Here is a 23,221-nt window from a genome sequence, read left to right as displayed (position 1 = left end):
GTGGTAGATTGAAAAATTACTTTCTTGCCCTCTCTTCATACAAAGTGACCTTTGACTACTGACGTGAACTTGCACCATGGCCACCAGAACCCAATTCGAAGCAACAACAAGCAATACAACAACACTCCATCAACAACAATCAATGCCTTATTCACAACCATCTTCTTCTTCCTCAAATAATAATAATCGTTTTGTATTTTCAACAGGTCTTGGACCCACTTCTACTTTGCAACCATTACCTTCTGGAAATCATTCACTAAGCGCTCAACAACAACATTCCAACTCGACTCAACAACAAGGATTGGTTGCTTCGAACCATTCCTTAACGAGTTCCAATTTTAACAATTCCTTTCCTCAACCTAATGGTAATCCCAATCAAGGTTCCATGAATCCAAGTTCAAACACGACCTCCATACAAATGCAATTTCAACAACAATTGCAGCAATATCAACAACGATTATTGGCGAACAATGTCAATCCGTCACAACCATCTTCATCGATGAATGGAAATTCCAATCCTTCGACACATGCCAATTCGAACAATATTCAAGAAGAAGAATTAATGGATTGGATTAATGATGGATCCACCTCTCGACTTTTACAACAAGAGTTACCACCTTTCGAAGATTTTGAATTTGGTTGGTTTAATCAATACGAACAAGACAATCAAGCTGCTGCGACGGCTGCTGCTCAAATGCTCATGTCACAACAACTCTTGAACAATGGAAATGGTACCATTAATAATGGAAATTTGAATTTACTTGCCACGAACACCAATAATGGACAAGGTTCCATTCAAGTAATGAATCCATCTAATTATGCAGCACTCAATGCTCTTGCTGCTAATATTCAAGCTCAACAACAAAATCCAAACCAACCCTTTGGAATATTAACAAATCCAACAAATGGAGATGAACTTGCTGCTCAATGGAATCTTTCCAATGAACAACAAATGGGTGATCTGAATGATCCACAATCCATACCTCTCATGTACGATGGTTTGAAAAACATGTCCAACAATGCAGCTGTGTTTGGAGGAATGAGTTCACTGTACACCAATCACACCATTTCAACAACAGAATCAAAGGGCATGACAAGTATCACTGCCTTGGCCAATAGTTTGTCATTCAATGCTGATAACTCACCCCAAGGAAAGAAAGGAAAGAAAAATAAGAAGAATGTGACATCGACGAATAGTGCACCGTCGATGGAATACAATGGCCAACAATCTCAAATGGATTCGAGTTGTCCACTTTATGCCTCTTCTTCGTTTGACTCTTTTGTGGATTCTCAATTCGAGGGACAAAGTATTTTGGATTTGGATGAAGACACACTCAGAGATTATGTCTACCTGTTAATTATTGGAGAGAAGCCAAAGAAAGGAAGTCGATCAAAATCACCAGCACCTTTTGAAGAAGAAGATTTTTCAAAGCTGTTGGATGCGAAAGCGAGACTTTGTGCGACTTTTGAGCAATGTAGAAAGGATAACATGAGTGTTGTGAATTCTTTTATGAGTCAATACACTCCATCTTTGGACATCAATGCTGACAATTCTCTTAATAATGACATGAAGGAATTGTTTGCAAAGGTGAAATCTAAGTTGGAAATGAAGAATGAGACAAATAAGAGACATTGTGAACAAGTTTTGGTGAGATTGTTGTCTGAATGGGTTTCCGTGGCCAAGTCAAATTCAAGATCATCAGATCGAGCAAGTAGCAATGATTCTTCCAGCAACTCAAAGAAGAAACAAAAAAGTACTAACAGAAGACTCCCTAACGAAGCAAAGAAGATATTAGAGAATTGGTTCTTGGAACACTATAGGCATCCTTATCCAACCAATGAAGAAAAACAATGGTTGAGCGACCAAACTCAATTGAATCTGACACAAATTAACAATTGGTTTATTAACAAAAGAGGAAGGTCATTAAAAGTAGTGAAAGAAAAACTTAAGGGAGAGCAACAAAACTCTGACAGTGAAGAATAAATTGTTGATAATTCTATTAATGTTGTGTACAGAAATCTGATGCTTTGCTGGTGCTCTTGCTGTGTGACTTGTTTGTCTGGTTTAAAAGCAAGTTTGACACTATTGTTTCCACCATTTCAGCTGATGGCCTTTCTTTAGGGTCTAAACTTATCATTCTTTTAACAAGCTCTTTAAATGCCTCCTGTACATAAGCCTCGCTGAGAATTTCTGCAGAATCTACAAATAAATTCGAAGTAAGATAAACCACGGTCTGACCAAGAGAAAATATATCGATCTTCTCATCATAGCATGTTTGTTGCCTCAATTCTGGCGCTCGGAATTCTCCTGTACCCACATCCTCATTGATAAAATGCCGAGTTAAAACATTTCGCAGAGCATGTGTTTCTCCAACACATTCCCTCTCAAAATGCACAGAAAGACCAAAATCCATCAAAACATAAGTTCCAAAATTCTTTCTAAACATAATATTACTTGGTTTTACATCTCTATGAAGAATGTTGAGGCGATGTAAAAACTTGAGAGCACAAGAAATATGTTTCACAAGTGTCATCAATGCTGTTTCATTCCATTCAATCGTCGAAATAGAAGTGAGTTGTTCTATTTGGATGAAACCCTGTTGATCTTTTCGGGTGAAAAGACGAGGCAAGTGAATACAATGTTCAATCTCCGAGTACAAAAGATTATAAATGTAATCCTCCTCATTGTCAACCTTCTTTGCTACACAACAGTGTAATATTTGATAAACTTCTCTATCTTCAGTCTTTGCAATGACATCTGTAATCTTTTGATTGCATATTTTCTTAGATTTTGAAGATTTTGATTGTTTTTTCAAGCCTATCTTTTGAAGTCGGAGAGGTTGTTTCTTTGCTGAAGGATTTACATTGAACGTATCTTCTGTCAAACGGCTATGCTTGACTACATGGTGTTGGTAAAACGAAGCAGATTCACAAGGAATACAATTATTCCCTGAACATCAGTACATATATCCACCTTACTCAGAAAGTAATGTGGAGTAACGTTGTTTGAAAAGGTCTCTTGATCAAGCTCTGGATATTGTGCTTCCAACACAAATAAATGGCAATTCGATCTGTTTGAAACAAATCCCATCACTTTGCTACAGTTCTTTAGATCTTTGATTGTTTGCATTTTCTGAATGTTTTCACTTCACCAAAGTTGACATTGGTGCTCCTGTCCTTGTAAGGGGAAGAAACGTACCTCAAAACGCTATGCATCATAAGTATTGTTGTTAACGAGTCCATTGCAGATTTCTCCCAAAGCGATTCCTCACCTGACTTATCTTCTCGTAAAAAGAATATGTTTCGTGCCTGTCCAATAAACGCTGGCGTTAAGGTAATTTCTGCATGTTCGTTAAATAATATCTTAATTTTCTTGTTACTAACTGCTGAGACAGATAGTCCAGAAAAAAGGTTAATAATCACAGCATTGAAAAGACTACTAATAACAAGGTCGTTCTCTGGATAACGTAAGACTGTTGTAACTAGAGTTGAAATAGAGCTCATTAAATCAGTGACTTGCTTGTCAGAGAAGCTAAATGGCTGCAACAACCGTTGGACAGCAGGCAACTCTATCATGTATTCTTTGAATTGGTTGTTTGAATATAATGAAAATAAGCTATAAAGTTTATCCTTCAACTCAACATCTCCGTTGTCGAAGAAGGTATACATTCCGTTTGGATTAATATCGAAAATATTCAACAAAGTTTTGGTAGATTGGAGTGTAATCCATTTAGGATACTGAATTTCAGTACAATGTTCTTCGGCCAGCTCAAACTTGGCCAAATAATCCACAATCTTTTTAACCTTCTCCTTTCCCGATAAATAGCCTTCCTCTCTCACTTCGTTTAGTACATCAAACAGCGAGAGGGAATCATCGCCAACAGCCAATTCCAGCTTTCGTTTCATTTTTCATAAAACATTTTTGGCACAATGAATTCCAAAGCTTTTTGAACAGTGTAGGGATTTTCGTACGTTCCATCATGTGTAGTGTAAATTGGGCAATTCTTAATAGGTTGTTAAATGATACAATTGCTTCCTTTCTCCAACGATCTGCGAGAGTCAAAATTCATTCGTTGAACAAGCAGATTTAAAAAAATGCAACAAGCCACAACACAGGCCAACCAATCTTCATCATCGGAAGAAGCAGATCAAGTACTTCCAAACAATACCATCTACATTAATAATATTAACGAAAAGATCAAAGTTCCTACATTGAAAAAACAATTATACACCATGTTTTCTCAGTTCGGAGAAATTCTAGATATTATTGCTAGTAGATATGAAAAGACGAGAGGACAGGCTTGGATTGTGTTCAAAGATGTTGCCACTGCTACAGCAGCCAAAAAGAAATATGATGGATTCATATTTCATGACAAGCCTTTCCGTATAAACTTTGCCAAAACAAAGAGTGATGCTACAGCCGCTCTTGAAGGAAATTTGGAAGAACACAAGCGAAAGAGAACAGAAGAAAAACGAACAAAGCTCGGAATGGAACCTGAAACTAAAAAGACCAAGAAAACTAAATCCGATACGTCCAAGCCATCATCTAAGATTGAAGAGAATCAAGTTCCAAACAATATTCTTTTTATCGAAAATCTTCCAAAAGATATTGAAAAGAGTAGTGAGCTTGTTGAAACATTATTCAGCAATTATGATGGATTCAAGAGGTTGAAGCTAGTGGGCGAGAAGGGTGTAGGATTTGTGGAGTACGAAACTGTGGAACAAGCAACAGCAGCCAAGGAAGCTCTTCAATTTTGGAAAATCAAGCAACAGCCAATGCGTATCAGCTTCAAAAAGTAATAATTTCACACCAGATTGAACAACATGTAAGATTAACAAAAATAATTAATACCATTTCATCAAAGACGACGATCAGGTTGTGACCTTAATTTACAGCTCTTCATAAATTTTATTTATACGTTATGCAGAAATTAGATCACTAACACGATTGGATGAATTGGACACATCTCAAACAACATTCAAATTATGTCCTGTCACTCCACTCGCTAAAACCATATCCTGTCATCTTTTCAACCAGGGTCCAAGCACCACCATTCTTGGAATTATACAATTCTACATTGTACAGTGAGATTTGTTCAAACACAAACAGTCCAAGACCACGATCTCCAGGATTTCTATCGCTCACTTGAGCTCTATAATCGATAACCACTTTCCACTCCTTATTATAAGAAATAACCTTATTGTGAACACTCACACGCTTTCCTTGTGGTGATGTTACAAATTCGAGTGGTGTCAATTCAAACATGTCAGCGCACAATGTTCCAATCTTGATCTTTCTTCCTCGATATCTCAAAAACACATATCCAACATGTGAGTTTGTGAGTGGAACGGTATAAGCTCCCACGACCAATGCAAAATCAGAAGGAGCATGATTAAATTGAGCCCAAATCCAATTGAAATAACTCGTTGGCCAACTTCCATAGTTATGGTCATGATAACCAACAGTATTGATAGAGTAGTTCTTTCCATCAATTTGAATGATACCTTTCACATTAGCAGCAGGCATGTAACTGATCCAATCCAATTGCAACAATTCAGGAATTTCAACCACCTCTCTGCAAGCTGGAACTGTTTGCTCATAAGTGAGCCACCATTTCGTGCTACCTGTCAATTGATTAGAACCAGGAGTACGAGTGTCAGCACCTCATAGGTTCTTTCATCAATGACCTGAATGGTATTGGTGAGAGCCATCGTCACTGATGCATTTTGAGTGGAGCCAGAAAATTCACCAATGGACATGATTTCAGAAAACAATCCCGAACGAGTATTGTTATTATTGTTTGGTGGAGGTTTTGATACGTATGGCCATACCATTCCGGCCATGCTTGCTAATGCATTATGATCCCAGGCATGTAATTGATTTTGAACACCATAACCCACACAAAAGCCAATATCTTGAACGGGATCAAAGAAGGCAAAGAACCACCATTCATGATAGTACGCTTCAAGAATGTTGTTGGGATGATGATTAGGGAATTGATACGCATCCGAGGATAGTGAAAGAGTTTCATTATCACTGCAAGAAAGAATATCACGCATGGGTGTCTTGACATGTGGCAGATGTTGTTGTTTCGTTAATTTTGAAATATTTTCTCGAATGTTGAGTGAAATAGCGTGCGATGGTGAAGAAGCACCAAAGAGAACTAGTGCCACAGCAACTGTCAATAACAACGCACAAAGTTGTTTGTTTGAAATCAAAGCAATTATCATTTTCTTCGCAATTTTTTGTGAATCAAATCCAATGCATTTTTCTCATTTTCACAAAGTAAAATTATTGGTCGCAGATCAGAAAAGTCCAGAGGACAAACTGTGACGTGACCTTTGGGTTTCATGTCATGAATTTTCCATATCTGACCTATCAATGCAACTCTACAATTTCAAATGCATTCCCAATAATTTCCAATAACTTGGTTTCCTTTTCAACAATAAAAAAAATGAATTACGTAAAAGGACTCTTTTCAAAGAAGAACGAGGCTCATCATGAAGATGATGAATCCGAAGCCAATGAAAGCGAAGAACAAGAACAGGAACAAGCAAAGAAGAAAGTGAAGAATTTTCCACCATGTTATCCGATTGTCTATCATAGTTTTTCTGCTTGTGGAAAGAAAAAGTATTTGGCGTTTATGGGATTGGTAAGTGATCTGGTGATGATCGGATGGCGGTTTGAATTTATGGAAATTTGTATTTTCGTTATGAATGATGATCGTAAATGATTTGTGTTGCTTCATCATCCTGTCATCCACAACGATCAATTTCTTTTTGAATGGCATTATGAATTATTTCAACAACCAAATTCGTTATTTTAATATTATTAATATTCTCATGATCAAAATTAGATTGCATATTTTGCTTACATTTTGCTCACACTTTGTAATACTGCAGGGCTGATTATTGGACTTGTAGCAAGCAAGCTTAGCGATTACATTGGAGGTATTGCTATTGCTGGAGCTATTGCTCTATTCTTCCCTGTCATTGGATTCTTTGCTCAATATTGGCTTCATTATGGAGCTTGTAGTCACAAGAACTCTGCCAGGTAGGTGATTTGTATTGATTGAACGAATTTTATTGAGACATGCCTCATTTGCAAACAGATATGTTTTGGCCTTTATTTCTTACATTGTTGGCATTTTGTTCAGCTTGTTTATGGCTATTGGAGTGCCATCTGCTGGAGGTTGTGGACTTGTGAGCGCTTTATGGCTGCTAACTAAGGGTGGTGATACCTTTTCTGTTGTCTTTAGCTTTGTGATGGCTGCTGCTTGGGCTGTGAATGGTATTATTGGATGAACAAATTTCGAGATTTATGCTAACTTGTCATTCCTTATTGGCCAACAGTTGTCTATCAAATTATCATTGTCATTTTGCTGTACAGACATTTCAACGAGGAAGGTTCAACTCTTGGCCGTGCCAAAGATCAAATTGTTGCATTCTTTGCTAGAAGATCACTCTCTAACGCTGTTTCAGGAGTTGTTGGAAATTAACTGAGTTTCTTTGAGGAACATCCAAATGTAAATTTTCGCCTTATTGAATAATGTGTGACAGGTGAACATGAATTCCTATCACAATGACATCTTTATTAAATTACTTTAATTTCATTGATGTTCTTATTGGCTCTTTTCTTTTGGAGGAGCCAACACTTTCTTTCTTTGAGCAAACATGTAGAAGTATAATTGTGGGAAACCAGGTAAATAGGAAAGCATGACCATCCACACAAAAATGTAGGAATCGAAAGACATGTTATATGGATTTGGCATTTCCAAGCTGTATGGACGATTCTCACGAACGTACTTCAATCTAAAGTAGGTCAAAGCCAATTCACTAGAGACACCCAATGGGTACAACACAATGAATGTAGTGTAGCGCAACCAAATAATAATATATGGGCAAATGTCATAGAGCTTGAGAGCATAGAAACTGTAACGAATGACCTCTGTTACACACCAAGCAACCATAAGTGTAGTGATAAAGATGGCCTCGGTCTCAGTATATTTCACTTGATGTTCAAGATTGAGAGAGAACCAAACAACAAACAAGCGAGAAAATACTTGCATCAAAGTTGTGAAAATTGGAGATGAAACCAATCCGAGGATGGAGTGAACAATTTCCAAGACAGCCAAAGTTTGGAATAATTGCAAAGGCTTTTCAATTTTTGGATACAAATCAACATTCTTTTTTCCTTCCACGTGATGCATTACAGTTAAATAGAGAATATATCCCCATCCTCCGCACAAAGCAGCATTATAGAGGAAAAGATAAGCCTTGCCAATGGCACCGGGACCTCTTTTACGTTCTGATGATGGTGAGCTTGATGATGATGTCGAGGACATTTTTTGTTTCGGGATTTTGAAATTTCATTATTTTGAATTTACGCATGACAACATGATGACGATTTAGATTTTCTTACCCTGAGTTCTAGCAGGATTAAGTGCAACTTAGAATCAGCAAAACAAATAGGTGATCAGAAGACGTCTTTGTTCATCCTTTCAAATAATTCTCAACAAAATTCCAATTAAAAAATTGTTCGTATCATCATTTTCAGCCGCTCTCCCGACAGAGAATTTTGTGTTCGTTATATTGATCGGCTTGTAATATAAATTCCAATAACTAGAGTACAATTCAATTATTGTTATTGGATTGCAAAAATTGCAATTTTAAACATTTATCTTGCAGAGCTTATCACCTCTATTTAAATTCAATGATATTATTTTCCAATTCATAACACAATGCAAACATCCGAAGAATCATCAACAACAACAAAAGAGGAAATTCCATCATCATCCACCCCAACCGAATTAACAAACTCTCGGAATCATCAAGACGAAAATTCCAGGTAGAATCCCAACCTGCGTATGGATCCTATGATGGCTCAGAAGCCTCCTCATCAACCGCATCAACTAGCCCATTAGCTTCATCGCAGGTTTTATCTGGAGTAGTGGAGAATGACAAGCAACAATCATCTGGACATAACGGAATGACCAATACTCAACCCACGACGTCATCAGCGACGACCTCACAACCAAATGCTCTTTCTCCAATGACTTCGACTCATCAGCTCAAAAAGATGAACGAATTTGTAACTCCTTTGAATAATTTATCAGAGTCACCAATGTCATCCTCTCTTATCATGCCAGATAATACTCAAAAGACCACAAAGACATCCTTCAAGTTTTTCCTAAAACCTAAACAGCGTAGTTTGAGACACTTGAGAGCGATCCATGTCAGAAATATTCAGAGTCAAGAAGTTGTGTGCTCGTTTGCTAGTGTCTATATTGGAAATGATGCAGAAGACTCACATCTTGAGCTATTATTCAGGACTGGAGTTTTGGAACAATCAGTTGTAAGTTATTATTTATTATTCAGCTGGAATTAATTTCTCATTTTGTATTGGAACATTAGAATCCATCCTGGAATTTTGAATTAAACGTTAATCCTAAATTTTCAGAAAACAATGAGAATAGCTCGACGGATAATGGAAGCCAAATTACTGATCTCGTGGTAAAAATATATTCTGTTAAATATTCTCTGCAAAACCAGTCGATATTGCATTTGCAAGAGACCACACATCCAAATGTTGACTTGGGAGAGGAATTTATTTGTGAAGAGCGATTTAATTTTAATCGGTTGAACTTTGTTGGAGTTACCATGAAAGATTTGATACTGAGTGAACTACCTGTCAATTGCATTTTATTGGAATTTGTTGACGGAGTTTTTATTTCCGAAGACTTAGATTCAGTTCTTAAAAAACATGGTGTAGGAAATGAAAAAATCACAAGAAAGAGTTTTAGAGTTGACCAGACATCGCATGAGGTCAGTGTGGCAGAGCTGCAACATGCTGTCGAAAAATTATGTGGAACTCAATTGGCAATACAAGAATCTCAACTTAGTATTGGAGAGATGCAGGAGAGCATTAAGGCTGAGATAGAGAAGAGGCAAAAAATCATTGAAATCAAACAACAAATAGCTCTTAGAAAGAGTAGGATAAAAAGACTGAATGCTGTGATTCAACAGACAAAGGAATCGATCGATAAACGAAAAACTCAACTTGAAGAAAAGAAGAACGATTTGAAGGAAAAACATCAACAATTGCTAGAGTCACAACAAGATTTATTGGAGCAACGATTGTCTCTTTCACGAGAGCAAGCAGGGTTTCTTTCTACACAAAAGGAAGAGCTCTCCATTTTAGAGCAAAAGTTTAGACACAGACAAGCAATGATCGTTCAACAATTGAGTAGCATTTATATGATTGGCCCTCATCCCCAAAAACAAACAAACGATTTGTATATTAACGGCTTGACAATTTGTAGAGGAGAGCAACCAAATAATGACGATGAAGCAGCAAGTGCACTTGGATTTGTGGCTCATTGTGTTCGTATCCTATCCAAGTTGTTCCAAATTCCTCTCAAGTACCAAATTTATGCATTATCTTCACGAAGTTTTGTCAGTGAAGAGGGACAAAATGATCAAAATGTTTTGTAAGTTGGGTTATTGATGAGTTTGGAGCTTGTTAATTCTTGTTTCTCTTTTGTTACATAGATTACCATTATTTATGCTTAGAGGAAGTGAACGAACAAAATTTTACAAGGCGATCATTCTGTTGAATCTTAACCTGCAGCATGTAAGTGAATCGTAATGTTACAACTTTACTGACCTTGTCGTTTTTACATAGATTTTGAAAGTGAAAGGATTTAAGAGACCGATGAAAAGTGAACGTAAATTCGATGTTCTAGACAATCTTCAATTCTTGTTTAAGAATTTACAGAAATAAATAGATATTAATTTTTTAATGTTGTGGCAAAATCAACCATTGACGAATTGGTGTTAGCTTTAATAACTTAGAATTGATTGAATCGCTTCTTTCTCTTAACGTTTCTCTTTGGCTTTCGTATTCGAATAAAGCAAACCAACACTGATGAGAAAAGGCTTGCAATCGAACCTCCCACCAATGTTGCTACTGTATATCCATTAAAAACATAAACTACCAGAGGATTAAAGAGAGACATGATCAATTGAGGTACCACAATGAAAATATTCAAAATGCCCATAAAGGTACCCTTACTAAAGTCATTGGCTGCTGTCGAGCAAATGGTAAACGGCAGAGTATTTGTGATGGAAAATGGCAATCCAAAACATGAAATCAACACAATAGCCCAATATTTGTTTCTGATAAAAAAGGTCATCAACAGCAGTAAACTCAAAAATACTTGTGAAAAGAAGAGCAATGTCTTGGTGCCATAGTTTTTCGAGAGCCTGGGAATAAATGGTGAGATGAACATGCTCACAACGGAGAAGCCAGCAAGACCAATGGATCCAAATCGTACTCCTGTCTCGTAAAGTTGATACGCAGGATGTTGTGGATCAGGATTTCCTCTGAAAACACTTTCTCCAACCCAGTCCGTAATATAAACAAGGAATGCAAACCATCCAATCCATGAAAAGAATTGAAACACACACAGTATTTTCATGACTCTTGGTATGTTGTAAATATAATCAATGATTCTTTTGATTGGATTAGGATGGCAGCACAATTTCTTCAGTCGTTTTGAAAATATCATGTCTTCTTCTTTCAGTCGAGATGCTTCTTTTTTCCTATAGCTGGGAGCAAGGGTGTTTTCTAACGATTCCAAAGTATATTCCTTTGCAAATAGTAATGTAAAAGTACAGCATATCACAACATTAATAGCTGCTATATAGAATGCAACTTTAAGATTCACACAATTTTTGTGACATATCGGAGAGGCATACATGGGTATGAATTGAGAAAAATCAATCATACTACTTCCATATCCAATAATGTTGCCAAGACCAACCCAAAAGGTAAAACAAGCATTGGCAACATCTTGCTTATTTTGTGTTGCAATATCTGCCACAAGAGCTCTGCAGGGTCCTGTTGTTCCATTCGTACACATAATTCAATACAATTGTTGTCTTAAATAATCGAAAAAAAAGTGCATACCTTGCAATGTATTGTTTGCAATGTCTAGCACCCAAAATCCTATAATCGTGAAAGTAAGAGACCAGGGGCTATATTCTGCTGTGTCTCCCAATACATATCCTATATCTAAACAGTTTGCAATAAAGCACAGCGCCAGTACGATAAATATGGCGCCTGTCAAAATAAATGGTCTTCTTCTACCTAGCCTACTTCTACATTTATCTGACCAGACACCCACTATGGGTTGCACTAAAATTCCTGAAATTGGGCCGCAAAGCCACACTATTGTTATCCACATTTTGGGAAAATTCATTTCTAATATTAAGGGCGTCAACTGAGCTATTTGTAATGACCAGCAACATTGTAAAGCACAAAAACACATAGTCACAAAGAATAATCTCCAGGTCGATGCATCTTTTTTGTAGCGTGCTGCTTTTCGTTGTTGATCTTTCCAAAATAATTGTTCAAACTTGAACATGCTTTGGAAATCTTTTTTTGGAGATGGTTGTCTAAAGCAACAACATAATAATTTTGAAAACCATGATCTTGTCTCAGTCTTGTTCGCTTTTTTCGTGCTATTAGCATTGGGTATCCGTCTAATTTGTGGTCTATGATCCTCACCAATTTGTTGCTGATGATCATTGTAATAATCTTGTGGACTTCCATCCACTAGTAAGGCAGCCTCTTCATCCTCGTCATAATGCTCCAAAGGCCCCATTCCTACATTGTTATCATCCATGTCATAATAAAACCCTGCATCTCCGGTTCCAATTGCATAATAATTGTCGTTTCCATCATTCACCACAATGGGTGTATTATTATTATTATTGTCATCATCGTCCTCTTCTTCAACGTCTTCAAAATAATCGCTGGTATGATGTTTTTCTTCTTCAAAAGAACTCGTATAAAGTGAGCCCATCGGAGGTTGATGAAATCGTGAACCACTATTCGGAGAGAAGGCTTCATTTCTATAGGGATTATACGATGCAGAGAGGTAGGAAGTTTTTTGGTTGGGATTGATGATGTTCCGATTAGGAGTTGTTGAAGTTATTGGAGAAGGCTTGGTGTTTTGATAGGAATGGGATAAATTGGATGATGAATGTGTTGTTGTTGAATGGTTGTTGTTGAAGGGAAGATTTCGACGTGGATTCATGGTTGTTGATCTGCCAGCACTGCTACTATGAAAGGTAAGCGTGTTGTTGTTGTTGTTGTTATTATTGATTGGTTCTACTTGTTGTATGGAATAATAAGTTTCGTTGAGGAGGGTCGTCGTTGCCGATGATGATGATTGCTGTTGTTGGTTCTTTTTAGTTCCATTCATGGAATATTACTTGGATTTAATAATCTCAATGGAAGATCTTTGTTTGTTGTTGTTGGTTTCAGAATGAAAAAGGCTGAAATTTATGTTCCGATTAATTAAAGAGTTCTTTCTTGACAAGTTGTTACAACCCGATCATCACAAATGTCAGTAAATGATATTATTATACTGATATGAATATATTATTTTCAATAATTAAATGATTATCAACACAGTTCATAAAATCTTCTCTCGCTCTATTTGTTGGTTTTCGAACTTTCAATGACAATTGAATGAAATTGCGAAGTAGGGACTTGGAGAAGATTTTTTGTGTTGCTTGAACCAAGTTGCAATTCCAAAAAAACTAAATAGGATTTTTCATCACTCGATGAGAATACATCAGGTCTTATGAGAGCGATCATATCCTTTGTTTTGGTCATTTTCGAATAATTGTTTACTTTTTGTTCTTCAAGAAGATCATAAGTGACAAAAAAATGTCAAGATTGTTCCCTGATAATTTCTTTGAATCCACAAGGAAATCATCAAACGTGCAATTAGAGGCTCTAAGAAATGCATCTTCATCGTCACATTCTTCCAAATCGATCATTTCTTCACACCACATTCCGATTCCAAAACAAACAGAAGCTTCCATAATTCCATTCAATATTCATGGTCAAGGATGTGTGATTCTTGATACGGGAACAGAAAGTATCAAGACAGGTGTAGCAGGTAGTGATTTACCACAATTTATTGTTCCAACAATTATTGCAAAACATGCAAAATATTCACAACATAATTTATATGGATATGATGCTTTCAAATCACAAAATGAAATTTCACACAATCATCACAGCAGTAGTACTAGTACTACTGGAAATCATCATAGACCATATTCACAACAATCATCACGTCATGATTTTTCACTATGTACGCCAATGGGCTATCAAATTCAAGCTCCCACAACAGGCTCTTCCAATTACACATATTTAAATCCAGTCGAGAAGGGAGTGGTCATTTCACTCGAAGAAATGGAAAATATGTATTCATATATTTTCAAAAATTTACTCAGAATTAAGAGTCAAGAAAATGGAGTTTTATTGAATGAGAATATTTCCTTGTATCATTTATTGGAATCGAGCCGAGAAGTTGAGAAATATCGAGAGAGAATGACTGAATTGTTTTTTGAAAAATTTCAAATTCCATTTCTATATGTGGGAATACCTCAAGTCATGAGTTTATATTCCGTTGGAAAAACAAGTGGATTTTGTGTGGATTTTGGTCACGCAACGACAAGTGGATTGGCCGTTGTGGATGGTGTTGCAAAGTTTGTGCATGAGGAATCTCAACATCCAACACACTTTTATTTACCATTTGGAGGTGAGTTCAATTGAAGATTAGTCGATTAGAATGTATTTCTTTCATGTTGGATATATATTGTTTTTTGGATTTCTTTCAATCGTTGACAACATATGAAGGTGGAGAAGTTACAGAGCATTTCATCAAACTCTTACAAGAAAATTCACAAAATCAAGGAATCAAAATTAGTACAAGTGCTGAGCGAGCTTGTATTGACGATTTAAAGAAACTTCAATGTTATATTGCTACAGATTATCCAAAAGAGATTACAAAATTTGACAAGAACGAAATAGACACCAACACTACCTTTCAGTTACCCGATGGGAAAATTCTCAACGTTGGTCGAGAGAAGTTTGTTTCATGTGAAATTTATTTTCAACCTACAATGGTCGCTTTGGCGAATTTGAATCATTCACCTGTTAAACGAGGACGTTCTGCTTCGATTAAGAGACTTGCCCTTAATGCAACATCATCATCCAACAACTCTTTATTAAGCAATTTGAAAGGCGTTCATGAGTTGATACACGACTCCATTTCACAATTCCAATCAGACACAAATATTCAAGAACAATTAATTGGAAATATTGTACTGAGTGGAAGTTCAAGTTTATTCAATGGAATGGAAGGAAGAATGTTGAGAGATTTGAAACGACAACTCGCTCTTCACAAGAAAATTCAATTATCTCAAACCAAAGTCAAAGTTTCATCATGCTCCCATTTATTCCTGCACGAAGATTCTAACACGAGAGCAAGCAAACTATTGACTTCAACGAGAGATTATCAACGAGGAGAATATAGCTCGTTTATTGGGGCCTCCATTTTGGCCTCGTTCCAAGACTTTCTTCATTTTGATGCGGCAGCAGAGAGTAGTGCTTCTTTTGCTTCGAGTTTTGCCATGACAAAACAAATCTATCAGGGAGAAGGAGCGTCAACTATTCACAAATTCTACAATGTTTGTTAACAAGAAAGAGTTGTCTCTTCAACTTACCAATGTAATAAATGATTGTAATTCTTGATCAAAATATTTCTTGCTCTACATGCATGTGAGTAAAATAGAAACACATACACATACCAATCTCTTCCTTTAACCACTTTCATGCTCTTGCAGGATAATAAAATTTCAAAAGATGATCCATAGAATTCTGTATGTCTTTCCAAGAAATAAGTTTCAACAACACTCCTTCCTGTGATAATGAAACGTCTGTCGCGTTGAACGATTGATGTGGATATTAATTGCTTCGTCTTTTCATTTCGAATTCACATGATTGTCGAGTAAAATGTTTGGGATTAAATCTTTCGTTCAATTCCTCATCAGTAATCATCTCCTTTTTTCCTTTTTGAACGTCTTTAAGAAATTTATTTTTGGCCTTTCAGGCAGCCTCTTTGGATTCCTTTTCTACTGCTTGCTTGTTCTTATGTCGAGTAATTTTCTAAGCCTTAACAAAGTCCTTCACAGCGTTCAATTTAATATCTACTGGACAATATTTCAACTCTTGATCCCATAGCCACCTAGTTTATTTGAATCTCAGGTTGGTTTGGAGATTCTTCAAAATTTTAAAATAATCGTCTTCTGTGGTGAGGGGTGGAAGAAATCGCCCATCCTAGCACACAGCTAATAGCCCGGATGGGGATGATTGCTAAAATACTACTTAATTACAGCAACTCCAGCAACAATAACCACCAAACAATCCCAAAATTTTTTTATTCCAGGAATTGATAGATTTATATATTGCTTGAAACACATTCAAGTTCTGGCCAACTTTATTCATAACAAGTGAGAACTTGAAAAGCTTAAGAAAGCATGATAAGGATGGGAGTGCGATGGGTGGGAAGTTAGTAAGCAAAGCAAAGGGAGACGAAGTACTAGTATGCAGAAAATTTTTTGAGCATGAAAATTATTTCGAATGCTCAACCAAACTCATTTATTGTTTACAATCGAAACATTCCTGCCCTTCACTACGTTCAGAACAAATCAACTTGTGGTAATGTAGACCACAATGTTGTTGCGTTCAATATGGAATGTTTGAACAAGTGTAGGTTGTTTGTAAGAAAGAAGACAACAGTGAAACATAAATGATCATCAATATTCCATCTTGGTAAAAGATACTGAATGCGAAGAATATACGTTCAAGCAACTAAAGTCACCAATAGTGATCATTCGGAATGTTTGACGTTATAGTGTTCCCAACCAAAACATCAAGCGTATTACAGTATCAGTAGGCAAAATCTTAAAAATTCAAAGTGAAGAGTTCCACAATCTGAATTCAACAATACATCTAATCCTGCAATTTTCAAATTGTAGATCATAGTGTAAAACAATGGAGCCACGTATATTTAACTTTTCCTTGGTATCATTTATCCACTCACATGTATTATTCAAGGTGTACGTTGATTTTGGAATTAGACGGGCTACCACTGAATTTGTTTTCTCTCAATCCTCATCCAAACCAAGGTGAATAGTAACCAAATTGGAAGCGTATTTCTCTCCACTCTTCACAGCAGTCAAAACTTGGTCCAATCTTTAACATCATCTATTTTTTTAAAATAAAAATTTTTTTATTAGCAAGTCTTCATTCAATTCATCGTCATCTTCATCCAATTCTTCGTCGTCTTCATTTAGTTCTTTGTCTTCTTTCAATTCATCTTCTTGTTGTTCCAATTTATCTTCCTGTTGTTCTTGTTCTTGACTTAATTCGAGTTCGAATTGATTGCGCAAAGGAGTAGTAATTGGAACAAGTTGACTCTTAATTTCCACAGTAGTACAGTGATTACAATACATGGACATGGATTTGAAAACATTTCAGCCGCTTCAGCAAGTCCAGCCTTTCTTTGTTCTCTTGATCTATTTCATTGGCAAGCGTTGTTAAAGATTCCTCCAACGCAAATACTTCCTTGAATTCCTGAACAAGCTTCTTCTTTTCTGACCCAAATTTGCGTCCGTTAAACGAATAGACTGTCCTTTTAAACTTGGAATTTCCATACTTACATGGCGTCTTTTTCTAAGTTTCTGATTTGCTGAATATATTTTCTGCCAATTCTTTCTTGCTCGGAGGTGGTTCTATGGATGGACATTGTTGGCAAATGGAGAAGATAAATAAACTTTGGGTATTTCTTGGCAAAACATGACACAAGATAAATCTTGTTTAAACGATCAACTGTATCATCATGCCAAAACGGTTTTCTTAACTCCTTTGAATCAGTTGAAACAATGGAATTGGGAACCATCTTTCTCTTATTCAGCTTCTTCTTCATTGGTTGCTGTTTGTGATGGAATAACTTTTTTCTTAAACGTCGAACCGTATTTTTCTTTAACCTATACCCAAACACAATAGCATCACTTAAATTGGTTGTTATAATAATTACTTACTAATCATTTTAAATTCATACTTACCAAACTTCTGATTTGTTCTGAATATTACTCGCCAAACCCATTAGTTTTCCTCCAATTAATTCCAAACTCTTGTTGTTGTTTATAATGTAGAAACATTGAGATTCTATTGGCTGAGAAGAGATATGAAAATTCCACAATCGAAACCTGCAAATAGAGCCACATATATGAATTGCTGAGGGCCCTTTCAAACCTTCAGCCACAGCAAACAGCCATTCAGCCAGGATAGTCCTCGCTGCCGAAATTATTTTCAGATGCAATCAATAGAATCCTTTGGCATCCGGTTGAAACAGGATTTTTGCGGCTGAGGTAGGATTTTGATCAGGTGATCAGTTTATTTTGCTTACTAAAAAACCGTTCTCCACAATGACGGTTCTTGGAAACGAAGTAAATTCCTCATAATATTGTGTAAAATCTTTAAAAACGTCCATCAATCTGCAATCTGATTCATTCACAACAAAAGTTTTCATGAAAAATCTAAAAGTATTGAGCTCTCTCATTTTAGTATCTCTTCAGTATTCCCATTTGATAGAATATAAATAATCTTCTTCTTCCCATCCAGACAACCTAACACTATCTCACAACAATCAAACTCCCTCTCATGGCAACTCTATTCTCAACTGACTTCTCAAGAACAAATTGAAAAACCAGAAGCAAATCAGACTTCTCTTATCGAACCTTCTATATCTCGAAACATCACAAGAAGTTTTGTGACTAAATGTTACTTGACGTATCAATTGTTGTTTTTGATAGGTAATTCCTCCAATGGTGATATGTGTATTGGATTGTTTGTTTTTGAAATTTTGCAGCATGTTGTGTGGTTGATGTGTTCTGTTCCATTGCTGCTCCAATTTATCGAATTCCACAATGTCATTATTCGAATATTGTTTCAATTTGAATTCTTTTGTAAGTAAAACTTCAATACCAGGTATATTGAAATTAAACAATATAGTATGAATGGTTGGATTCATATTCAGTATCTGAAAGCATGGCAAAAGTGCGACATGCTCTTTTTCTTTGAGGAAGATGTGAGCGATTCCACAAAGCTCTTTGTTATGAACATTTGTTTGACATCATCTTCAGTCATAATCTTGTTTTTACGTGAAATCTTTGGTTTGGATTATCATTTTCGGGTTGCATTCGGAAAGAAATCACTGCTTTGATGATGGATTTTGGAAGTGCAAATGACATGATCTCTTCATCATCAAATAAAAGTTAGAACAAGCAATGCTTCTGATAGCATTTTCTTCAAAAATACGAATTACTGAATTGATGTCTGATGGTGTGAATTTTATATCGGTAAGATAGTCATAGAGAAGATGAAGATCAGAATTCGTTTCGTGGGTGTAAGTTGATGTGGATTGGTTGTCTAGCTCCACATTTGAATTCATTTCGTTCAAGGATAACATGCCAAGGCTTGTCCGGAATTGTTGTTGTTTTGCATTTTTATTTTTAACAATTTTTCTCGTTTCCAAGCCAAAAACAACCACCAAAATCCACAAACATCCGGATTCTGGAGGATTCTGGATTTCCACAAAGTTTGGGAAGTCATCAGGAGCTGGCAGCCGTCCTTTTCGGCTGTTTGCTGCGGCTGCAGGTTTGAAAGGGCCCTCGAATTGCTGAATGGAGAGAATTTGTGGAATCATATGGGAAGGATTTGCTAGCAATGCATTGATGACAAATAGGCACAGGTTTGTAAAAGAGATTTATGGAGAAAATGGTGGGATTTGGAGGGAAAATTGGTTGAGAGGATGGATTTTGTTGGGTATAAAGATTGGGATTTGGTGGGAATATTGATTGAAGGAATGGATGATGGGAGGAGGTGAAAAGAGGGTTGTTTGGATTATTATTATTCTTTTCATGACTCTGGTTATTCATGATGAATTGTTTTTTTAATGACGATAATACAACTAAAATTCAACATGAATTTATTGTATTCCTAAAGTCCTACCACTCCGTTTTAAATTACCATTTTCAATTTTTAATAATTCAAATCGAGAATTTTGTTGTTCCAATTTTGAAATTGCATTAATTTTTACGCATTTCATAAATTCCTTATTTAGGAGAATCTATACAATCAAGTAATTTTCATCGAAAATAGAAGCCATCACATCCATACACGTGTATTCGAGAAAGTGTAACAAATTCCTTCAACTATTTCCATGACATTTTTTTATTTATTTGGGAAAGTGGTAACAGCAAGGGCTTACGAACCAAAAATGCCCTGTTGAGTGATTCATTACCCACCTGCTTGTAATGCCATACTTCTGCCCTTCACGGCTTGTCATTAAATAATGTGTTATTATTATGTTTTATCGGTTGTTGCTGCTGTTGAGCGGTCTTTTATTATCATATTTCATCCAAATATTGGTGTTTGTTCTTGTGATGATGAATATTACCACTTCACTCTCTTCTCCAATTATTCTCTGTCGTTACTGTCGCGGCACCAAGGGTTGTTTGTGTTGATGGTTTTTGGCGCAGGCAAAGTAATAATGTAGTTCAATGCAACTCCTCTTTTGTGTCAGACCCGAGCTAACTCGCCAACAAACTCGCTGGAGTATTTTGGCTGTGTGTCTCTTAATTTCGTAAAGATGTCATTTCTGAAAAACCTTTCAAAAAAATCATCAAAAGAAAATGACTGTATTACCTCATGACTACTCTCTCCCGCACACGAAGAAGGTGAATTTGGAAAAGTTACAACCTTCCTATGTATCGGGTACTTCAAAGGAGGCCCATAACATGACAAAGGAAAATTTGAAGGAGGCAACGAGAGCGAGAGATCATGTCATTATGGCCATGAGTAAATCAAAACCTTATCAGGTGGTTGTGGCTGTAGGTTTTAATTATTGAAATGATGATGGTAATAATTAATTTATGGCGATGATGATATTGTGTTCCTCTGTTAATAACAATAATACCATCGGACGTGGTGGATTCGTGTCTCTCTCATCACAACTCATGTTTTTGGAAACATACAAAATAATAATAATAATAATTGATGATACAACTCATTCACGAATATAATGTGCCTATCGGAATGGATAAACGTGTTATGGATAATTTGGATGTTTCAATTGTCATGTCATCACATATACATAGGCCATTGAAAAGTATTTACCCTATCTCACAGGTATTTTACATGCCACCGAGAATGAACAACTCAAATCTCAAAAAGAGTTGAAAGATAAGGACGCTGTTCTTTTCGAGTGGTCTAGCGGAATATTAGGAGAAGAAAACAAGTCATTCATGAAGACGAAAAAGTTTTTCACGTCCAGGCTCATCACCTTTGAAGTAATCATGATCGTCTATACATATGGATTTGCATTATGTAATTTAGCTTCCGAGAAAATCAAGCAAACGACAAATTTACTAGACAATAATTCTATCATTGAAATATACCAGGATGCAGCACTGTTTCTCCGAAAAGCATGGGGAGTTTTTAATTATTTAGCGACGAATGGTCTTGTGAACTATGTCAGTGGACAGGATGCTTCCCATTTACATCAAATCTCTGCACCATCCTCGAATGGATCTTCTCCAGTTCCTAGCCCAGTGAATTCGTCATACTCTCCTATTTTCCCAACCATCAACACAAAATTATCCTTCCCAAAATCTTCATTTCCTCTTCTTCCTGAACTCGATGTTTTGTGTGCTAAAGGCCTCATGGAATATGCACAAGGCGTTGGCCAAGTCATTGCCATTCATACTGCCATTGCCACGGGCAAGTCTTCTGGAATGATTGCAAGATTAAGCGTCTCGGTGTATAAAACATTTGATCATGCACAGCAGAGCTTTATGACGTTGGACACCAAGTTGAAAAACCAAAATGATAAGAGTGCGACCACAGGTCTAGAAAATATGGGTAGCATTTTAGATACTGAACTGCGATTAATTTGTGCACAATATCGTATTTTGTACAGAGGAATTACATTATATTACCTCGCGCTTGACGCAAATCAAAGTGGGTAAGTGTCTGTATTGAGAAACGATTTTGTGTATTTAATTTTATGATTAGCAAGAGTGGCATTTCCGTTTGTTATATTGTGAACGCTAATAAGCAATTAGAAGAAATGGATGTTTTTGTAAGTTTTCTCAATTATCTTCTTATTTCACATGACACATAAATTAGGATGAAATTTCCAAGAATAATCCTTTCATGAATGAAACACGAAGAATTTTCGCAGAGTCCAAAAAGCTGGAAACACGGTATGAAAAAGAAAACAGACTTGTTTATAGAGAGACAGTTCCTGATATTTCCAACTTGGAAATTCCACAAGGCATCTGTGTTTTGAAAATGATTGAATTCAAGCTCTCAACAGCGTTCATTGTAATATAAATATTGAATATAATTTATTTGATAAATTCGTTTATGACAGGATAATTGGTTGTCTGGTTGCCGACTTTTTCGATTCAACAAAAAATTGCTGCCACCTCTCAACACCAAATGGCTTTCCGCTTCCACGCTTTCTCTCATGCTTGGCATTTCTTCACTGAAATGTTGCAACAGCATCCGGTCAAGACAAAAGGACTCACGTGTGGCGTTTGCACAGTCATTGGAGACTTTTTCACACAAGACCGATTACGAACAAAATTTCAATCAGCCGTTTCCGATTCTCAACACAACATGAATTCCTCTTCTCATTCCTTCTCTCGATCCATTAAGCTCTTCCTCTATGGTACCATACTACTAGGTCCATCATTACATTACTGGTTTCGAACATTGGACAAGTTATTACCTTCCACAATCTATCATTCTCAGCAGAGCTCTCGATGGAACAAGCAAGTTATTCACTCTTTGTAACATCCATGTACTTGTTGACCATGGGTAGTTCTTGACAGGCAAGTCATGTGTGTGAAGAAGATTATGAAACGTGTGTATATATATATATTCGTGATTCATGCTCATTAAGTCATTCCACCATTGTATCGAGGATTATTTATTATTTTTCTTCTTCCTCTGAAATAGTGTTTGACAAAAATCTTGTCAGAATGCAATGCCAAGTCTGTGTTTCTGTCAGAAATGGATTATTTTTGTGTTAAACACTATTTCAGAGGAAGAAGAAAATCGTTAAATAAGAATTTGAATGGCGCCCAAGTTGTTGTGATCTTTGTTGCAACAATCGAAAAATATTCTGTTGATTTAAGCAAGGCCTCGAATTAACTGTTGTTTTTGCCACAGTCTGATTAATTTGCAATATGAACGTAAATACTGTTGTTGTTTAAATCCTCA

General features: G+C 36.3%; 11 protein-coding genes across 11 annotated transcripts; 6 read left to right on the top strand and 5 right to left on the bottom strand.

The window, feature by feature from the left end:
• Window positions 1–142: 142 nt before the first annotated feature.
• On the top strand, window positions 143–1,984 carry C9374_013925 (uncharacterized protein; the record flags this gene model as incomplete). The annotated part of the gene is made up of 1 exon (XM_044689855.1): window positions 143–1,984. One exon carries the CDS (start codon window positions 143–145, stop codon window positions 1,982–1,984), a length of 1,842 nt encoding a protein of 613 aa, XP_044553357.1.
• Window positions 1,985–2,000: 16 nt separating this feature from the next.
• On the bottom strand, window positions 2,001–3,906 carry C9374_013924 (uncharacterized protein; the record flags this gene model as incomplete). Its single annotated transcript, XM_044689854.1, has 3 exons — window positions 2,001–2,899; window positions 2,980–3,146; window positions 3,200–3,906. 3 exons carry the CDS (start codon window positions 3,904–3,906, stop codon window positions 2,001–2,003), a joined length of 1,773 nt encoding a protein of 590 aa, XP_044553356.1.
• A 189-nt stretch (window positions 3,907–4,095) lies between these two features.
• C9374_013923 (uncharacterized protein) lies at window positions 4,096–4,800 on the top strand (the record flags this gene model as incomplete). Its single annotated transcript, XM_044689853.1, has 1 exon — window positions 4,096–4,800. One exon carries the CDS (start codon window positions 4,096–4,098, stop codon window positions 4,798–4,800), a length of 705 nt encoding a protein of 234 aa, XP_044553355.1.
• Window positions 4,801–4,984: 184 nt separating this feature from the next.
• On the bottom strand, window positions 4,985–6,231 carry C9374_013922 (uncharacterized protein; the record flags this gene model as incomplete). Its single annotated transcript, XM_044689852.1, has 2 exons — window positions 4,985–5,625; window positions 5,751–6,231. The coding sequence occupies 2 exons, from the start codon at window positions 6,229–6,231 to the stop codon at window positions 4,985–4,987; spliced, it is 1,122 nt and encodes a 373-aa protein (XP_044553354.1).
• Window positions 6,232–6,455: 224 nt separating this feature from the next.
• C9374_013921 (uncharacterized protein) lies at window positions 6,456–7,499 on the top strand (the record flags this gene model as incomplete). The annotated part of the gene is made up of 4 exons (XM_044689851.1): window positions 6,456–6,653; window positions 6,858–7,054; window positions 7,113–7,291; window positions 7,354–7,499. 4 exons carry the CDS (start codon window positions 6,456–6,458, stop codon window positions 7,497–7,499), a joined length of 720 nt encoding a protein of 239 aa, XP_044553353.1.
• A 123-nt stretch (window positions 7,500–7,622) lies between these two features.
• Window positions 7,623–8,345, bottom strand: C9374_013920 (uncharacterized protein; the record flags this gene model as incomplete). The annotated part of the gene is made up of 1 exon (XM_044689850.1): window positions 7,623–8,345. The coding sequence occupies one exon, from the start codon at window positions 8,343–8,345 to the stop codon at window positions 7,623–7,625; it is 723 nt and encodes a 240-aa protein (XP_044553352.1).
• A 396-nt stretch (window positions 8,346–8,741) lies between these two features.
• Window positions 8,742–10,783, top strand: C9374_013919 (uncharacterized protein; the record flags this gene model as incomplete). Its single annotated transcript, XM_044689849.1, has 5 exons — window positions 8,742–8,848; window positions 8,917–9,355; window positions 9,415–10,490; window positions 10,552–10,633; window positions 10,685–10,783. 5 exons carry the CDS (start codon window positions 8,742–8,744, stop codon window positions 10,781–10,783), a joined length of 1,803 nt encoding a protein of 600 aa, XP_044553351.1.
• A 67-nt stretch (window positions 10,784–10,850) lies between these two features.
• C9374_013918 (uncharacterized protein) lies at window positions 10,851–13,271 on the bottom strand (the record flags this gene model as incomplete). The annotated part of the gene is made up of 2 exons (XM_044689848.1): window positions 10,851–11,902; window positions 11,972–13,271. The coding sequence occupies 2 exons, from the start codon at window positions 13,269–13,271 to the stop codon at window positions 10,851–10,853; spliced, it is 2,352 nt and encodes a 783-aa protein (XP_044553350.1).
• A 470-nt stretch (window positions 13,272–13,741) lies between these two features.
• C9374_013917 (uncharacterized protein) lies at window positions 13,742–15,564 on the top strand (the record flags this gene model as incomplete). Its single annotated transcript, XM_044689846.1, has 2 exons — window positions 13,742–14,624; window positions 14,723–15,564. 2 exons carry the CDS (start codon window positions 13,742–13,744, stop codon window positions 15,562–15,564), a joined length of 1,725 nt encoding a protein of 574 aa, XP_044553349.1.
• Window positions 15,565–17,142: 1,578 nt separating this feature from the next.
• On the bottom strand, window positions 17,143–17,855 carry C9374_013916 (uncharacterized protein; the record flags this gene model as incomplete). The annotated part of the gene is made up of 2 exons (XM_044689845.1): window positions 17,143–17,290; window positions 17,590–17,855. The coding sequence occupies 2 exons, from the start codon at window positions 17,853–17,855 to the stop codon at window positions 17,143–17,145; spliced, it is 414 nt and encodes a 137-aa protein (XP_044553348.1).
• A 2,770-nt stretch (window positions 17,856–20,625) lies between these two features.
• On the top strand, window positions 20,626–22,327 carry C9374_013915 (uncharacterized protein; the record flags this gene model as incomplete). Its single annotated transcript, XM_044689844.1, has 4 exons — window positions 20,626–20,823; window positions 21,091–21,956; window positions 22,007–22,073; window positions 22,121–22,327. The coding sequence occupies 4 exons, from the start codon at window positions 20,626–20,628 to the stop codon at window positions 22,325–22,327; spliced, it is 1,338 nt and encodes a 445-aa protein (XP_044553347.1).
• Window positions 22,328–23,221: the final 894 nt, after the last annotated feature.

Source organism: Naegleria lovaniensis (assembly GCF_003324165.1).
Source record: "Naegleria lovaniensis strain ATCC 30569 chromosome Unknown tig007, whole genome shotgun sequence".
NCBI classification, from domain to species: Eukaryota; Heterolobosea; class Eutetramitea; order Acrasida; family Naegleriidae; genus Naegleria; species Naegleria lovaniensis.
This window is presented reverse-complemented; position numbering and strand designations above follow the sequence as displayed.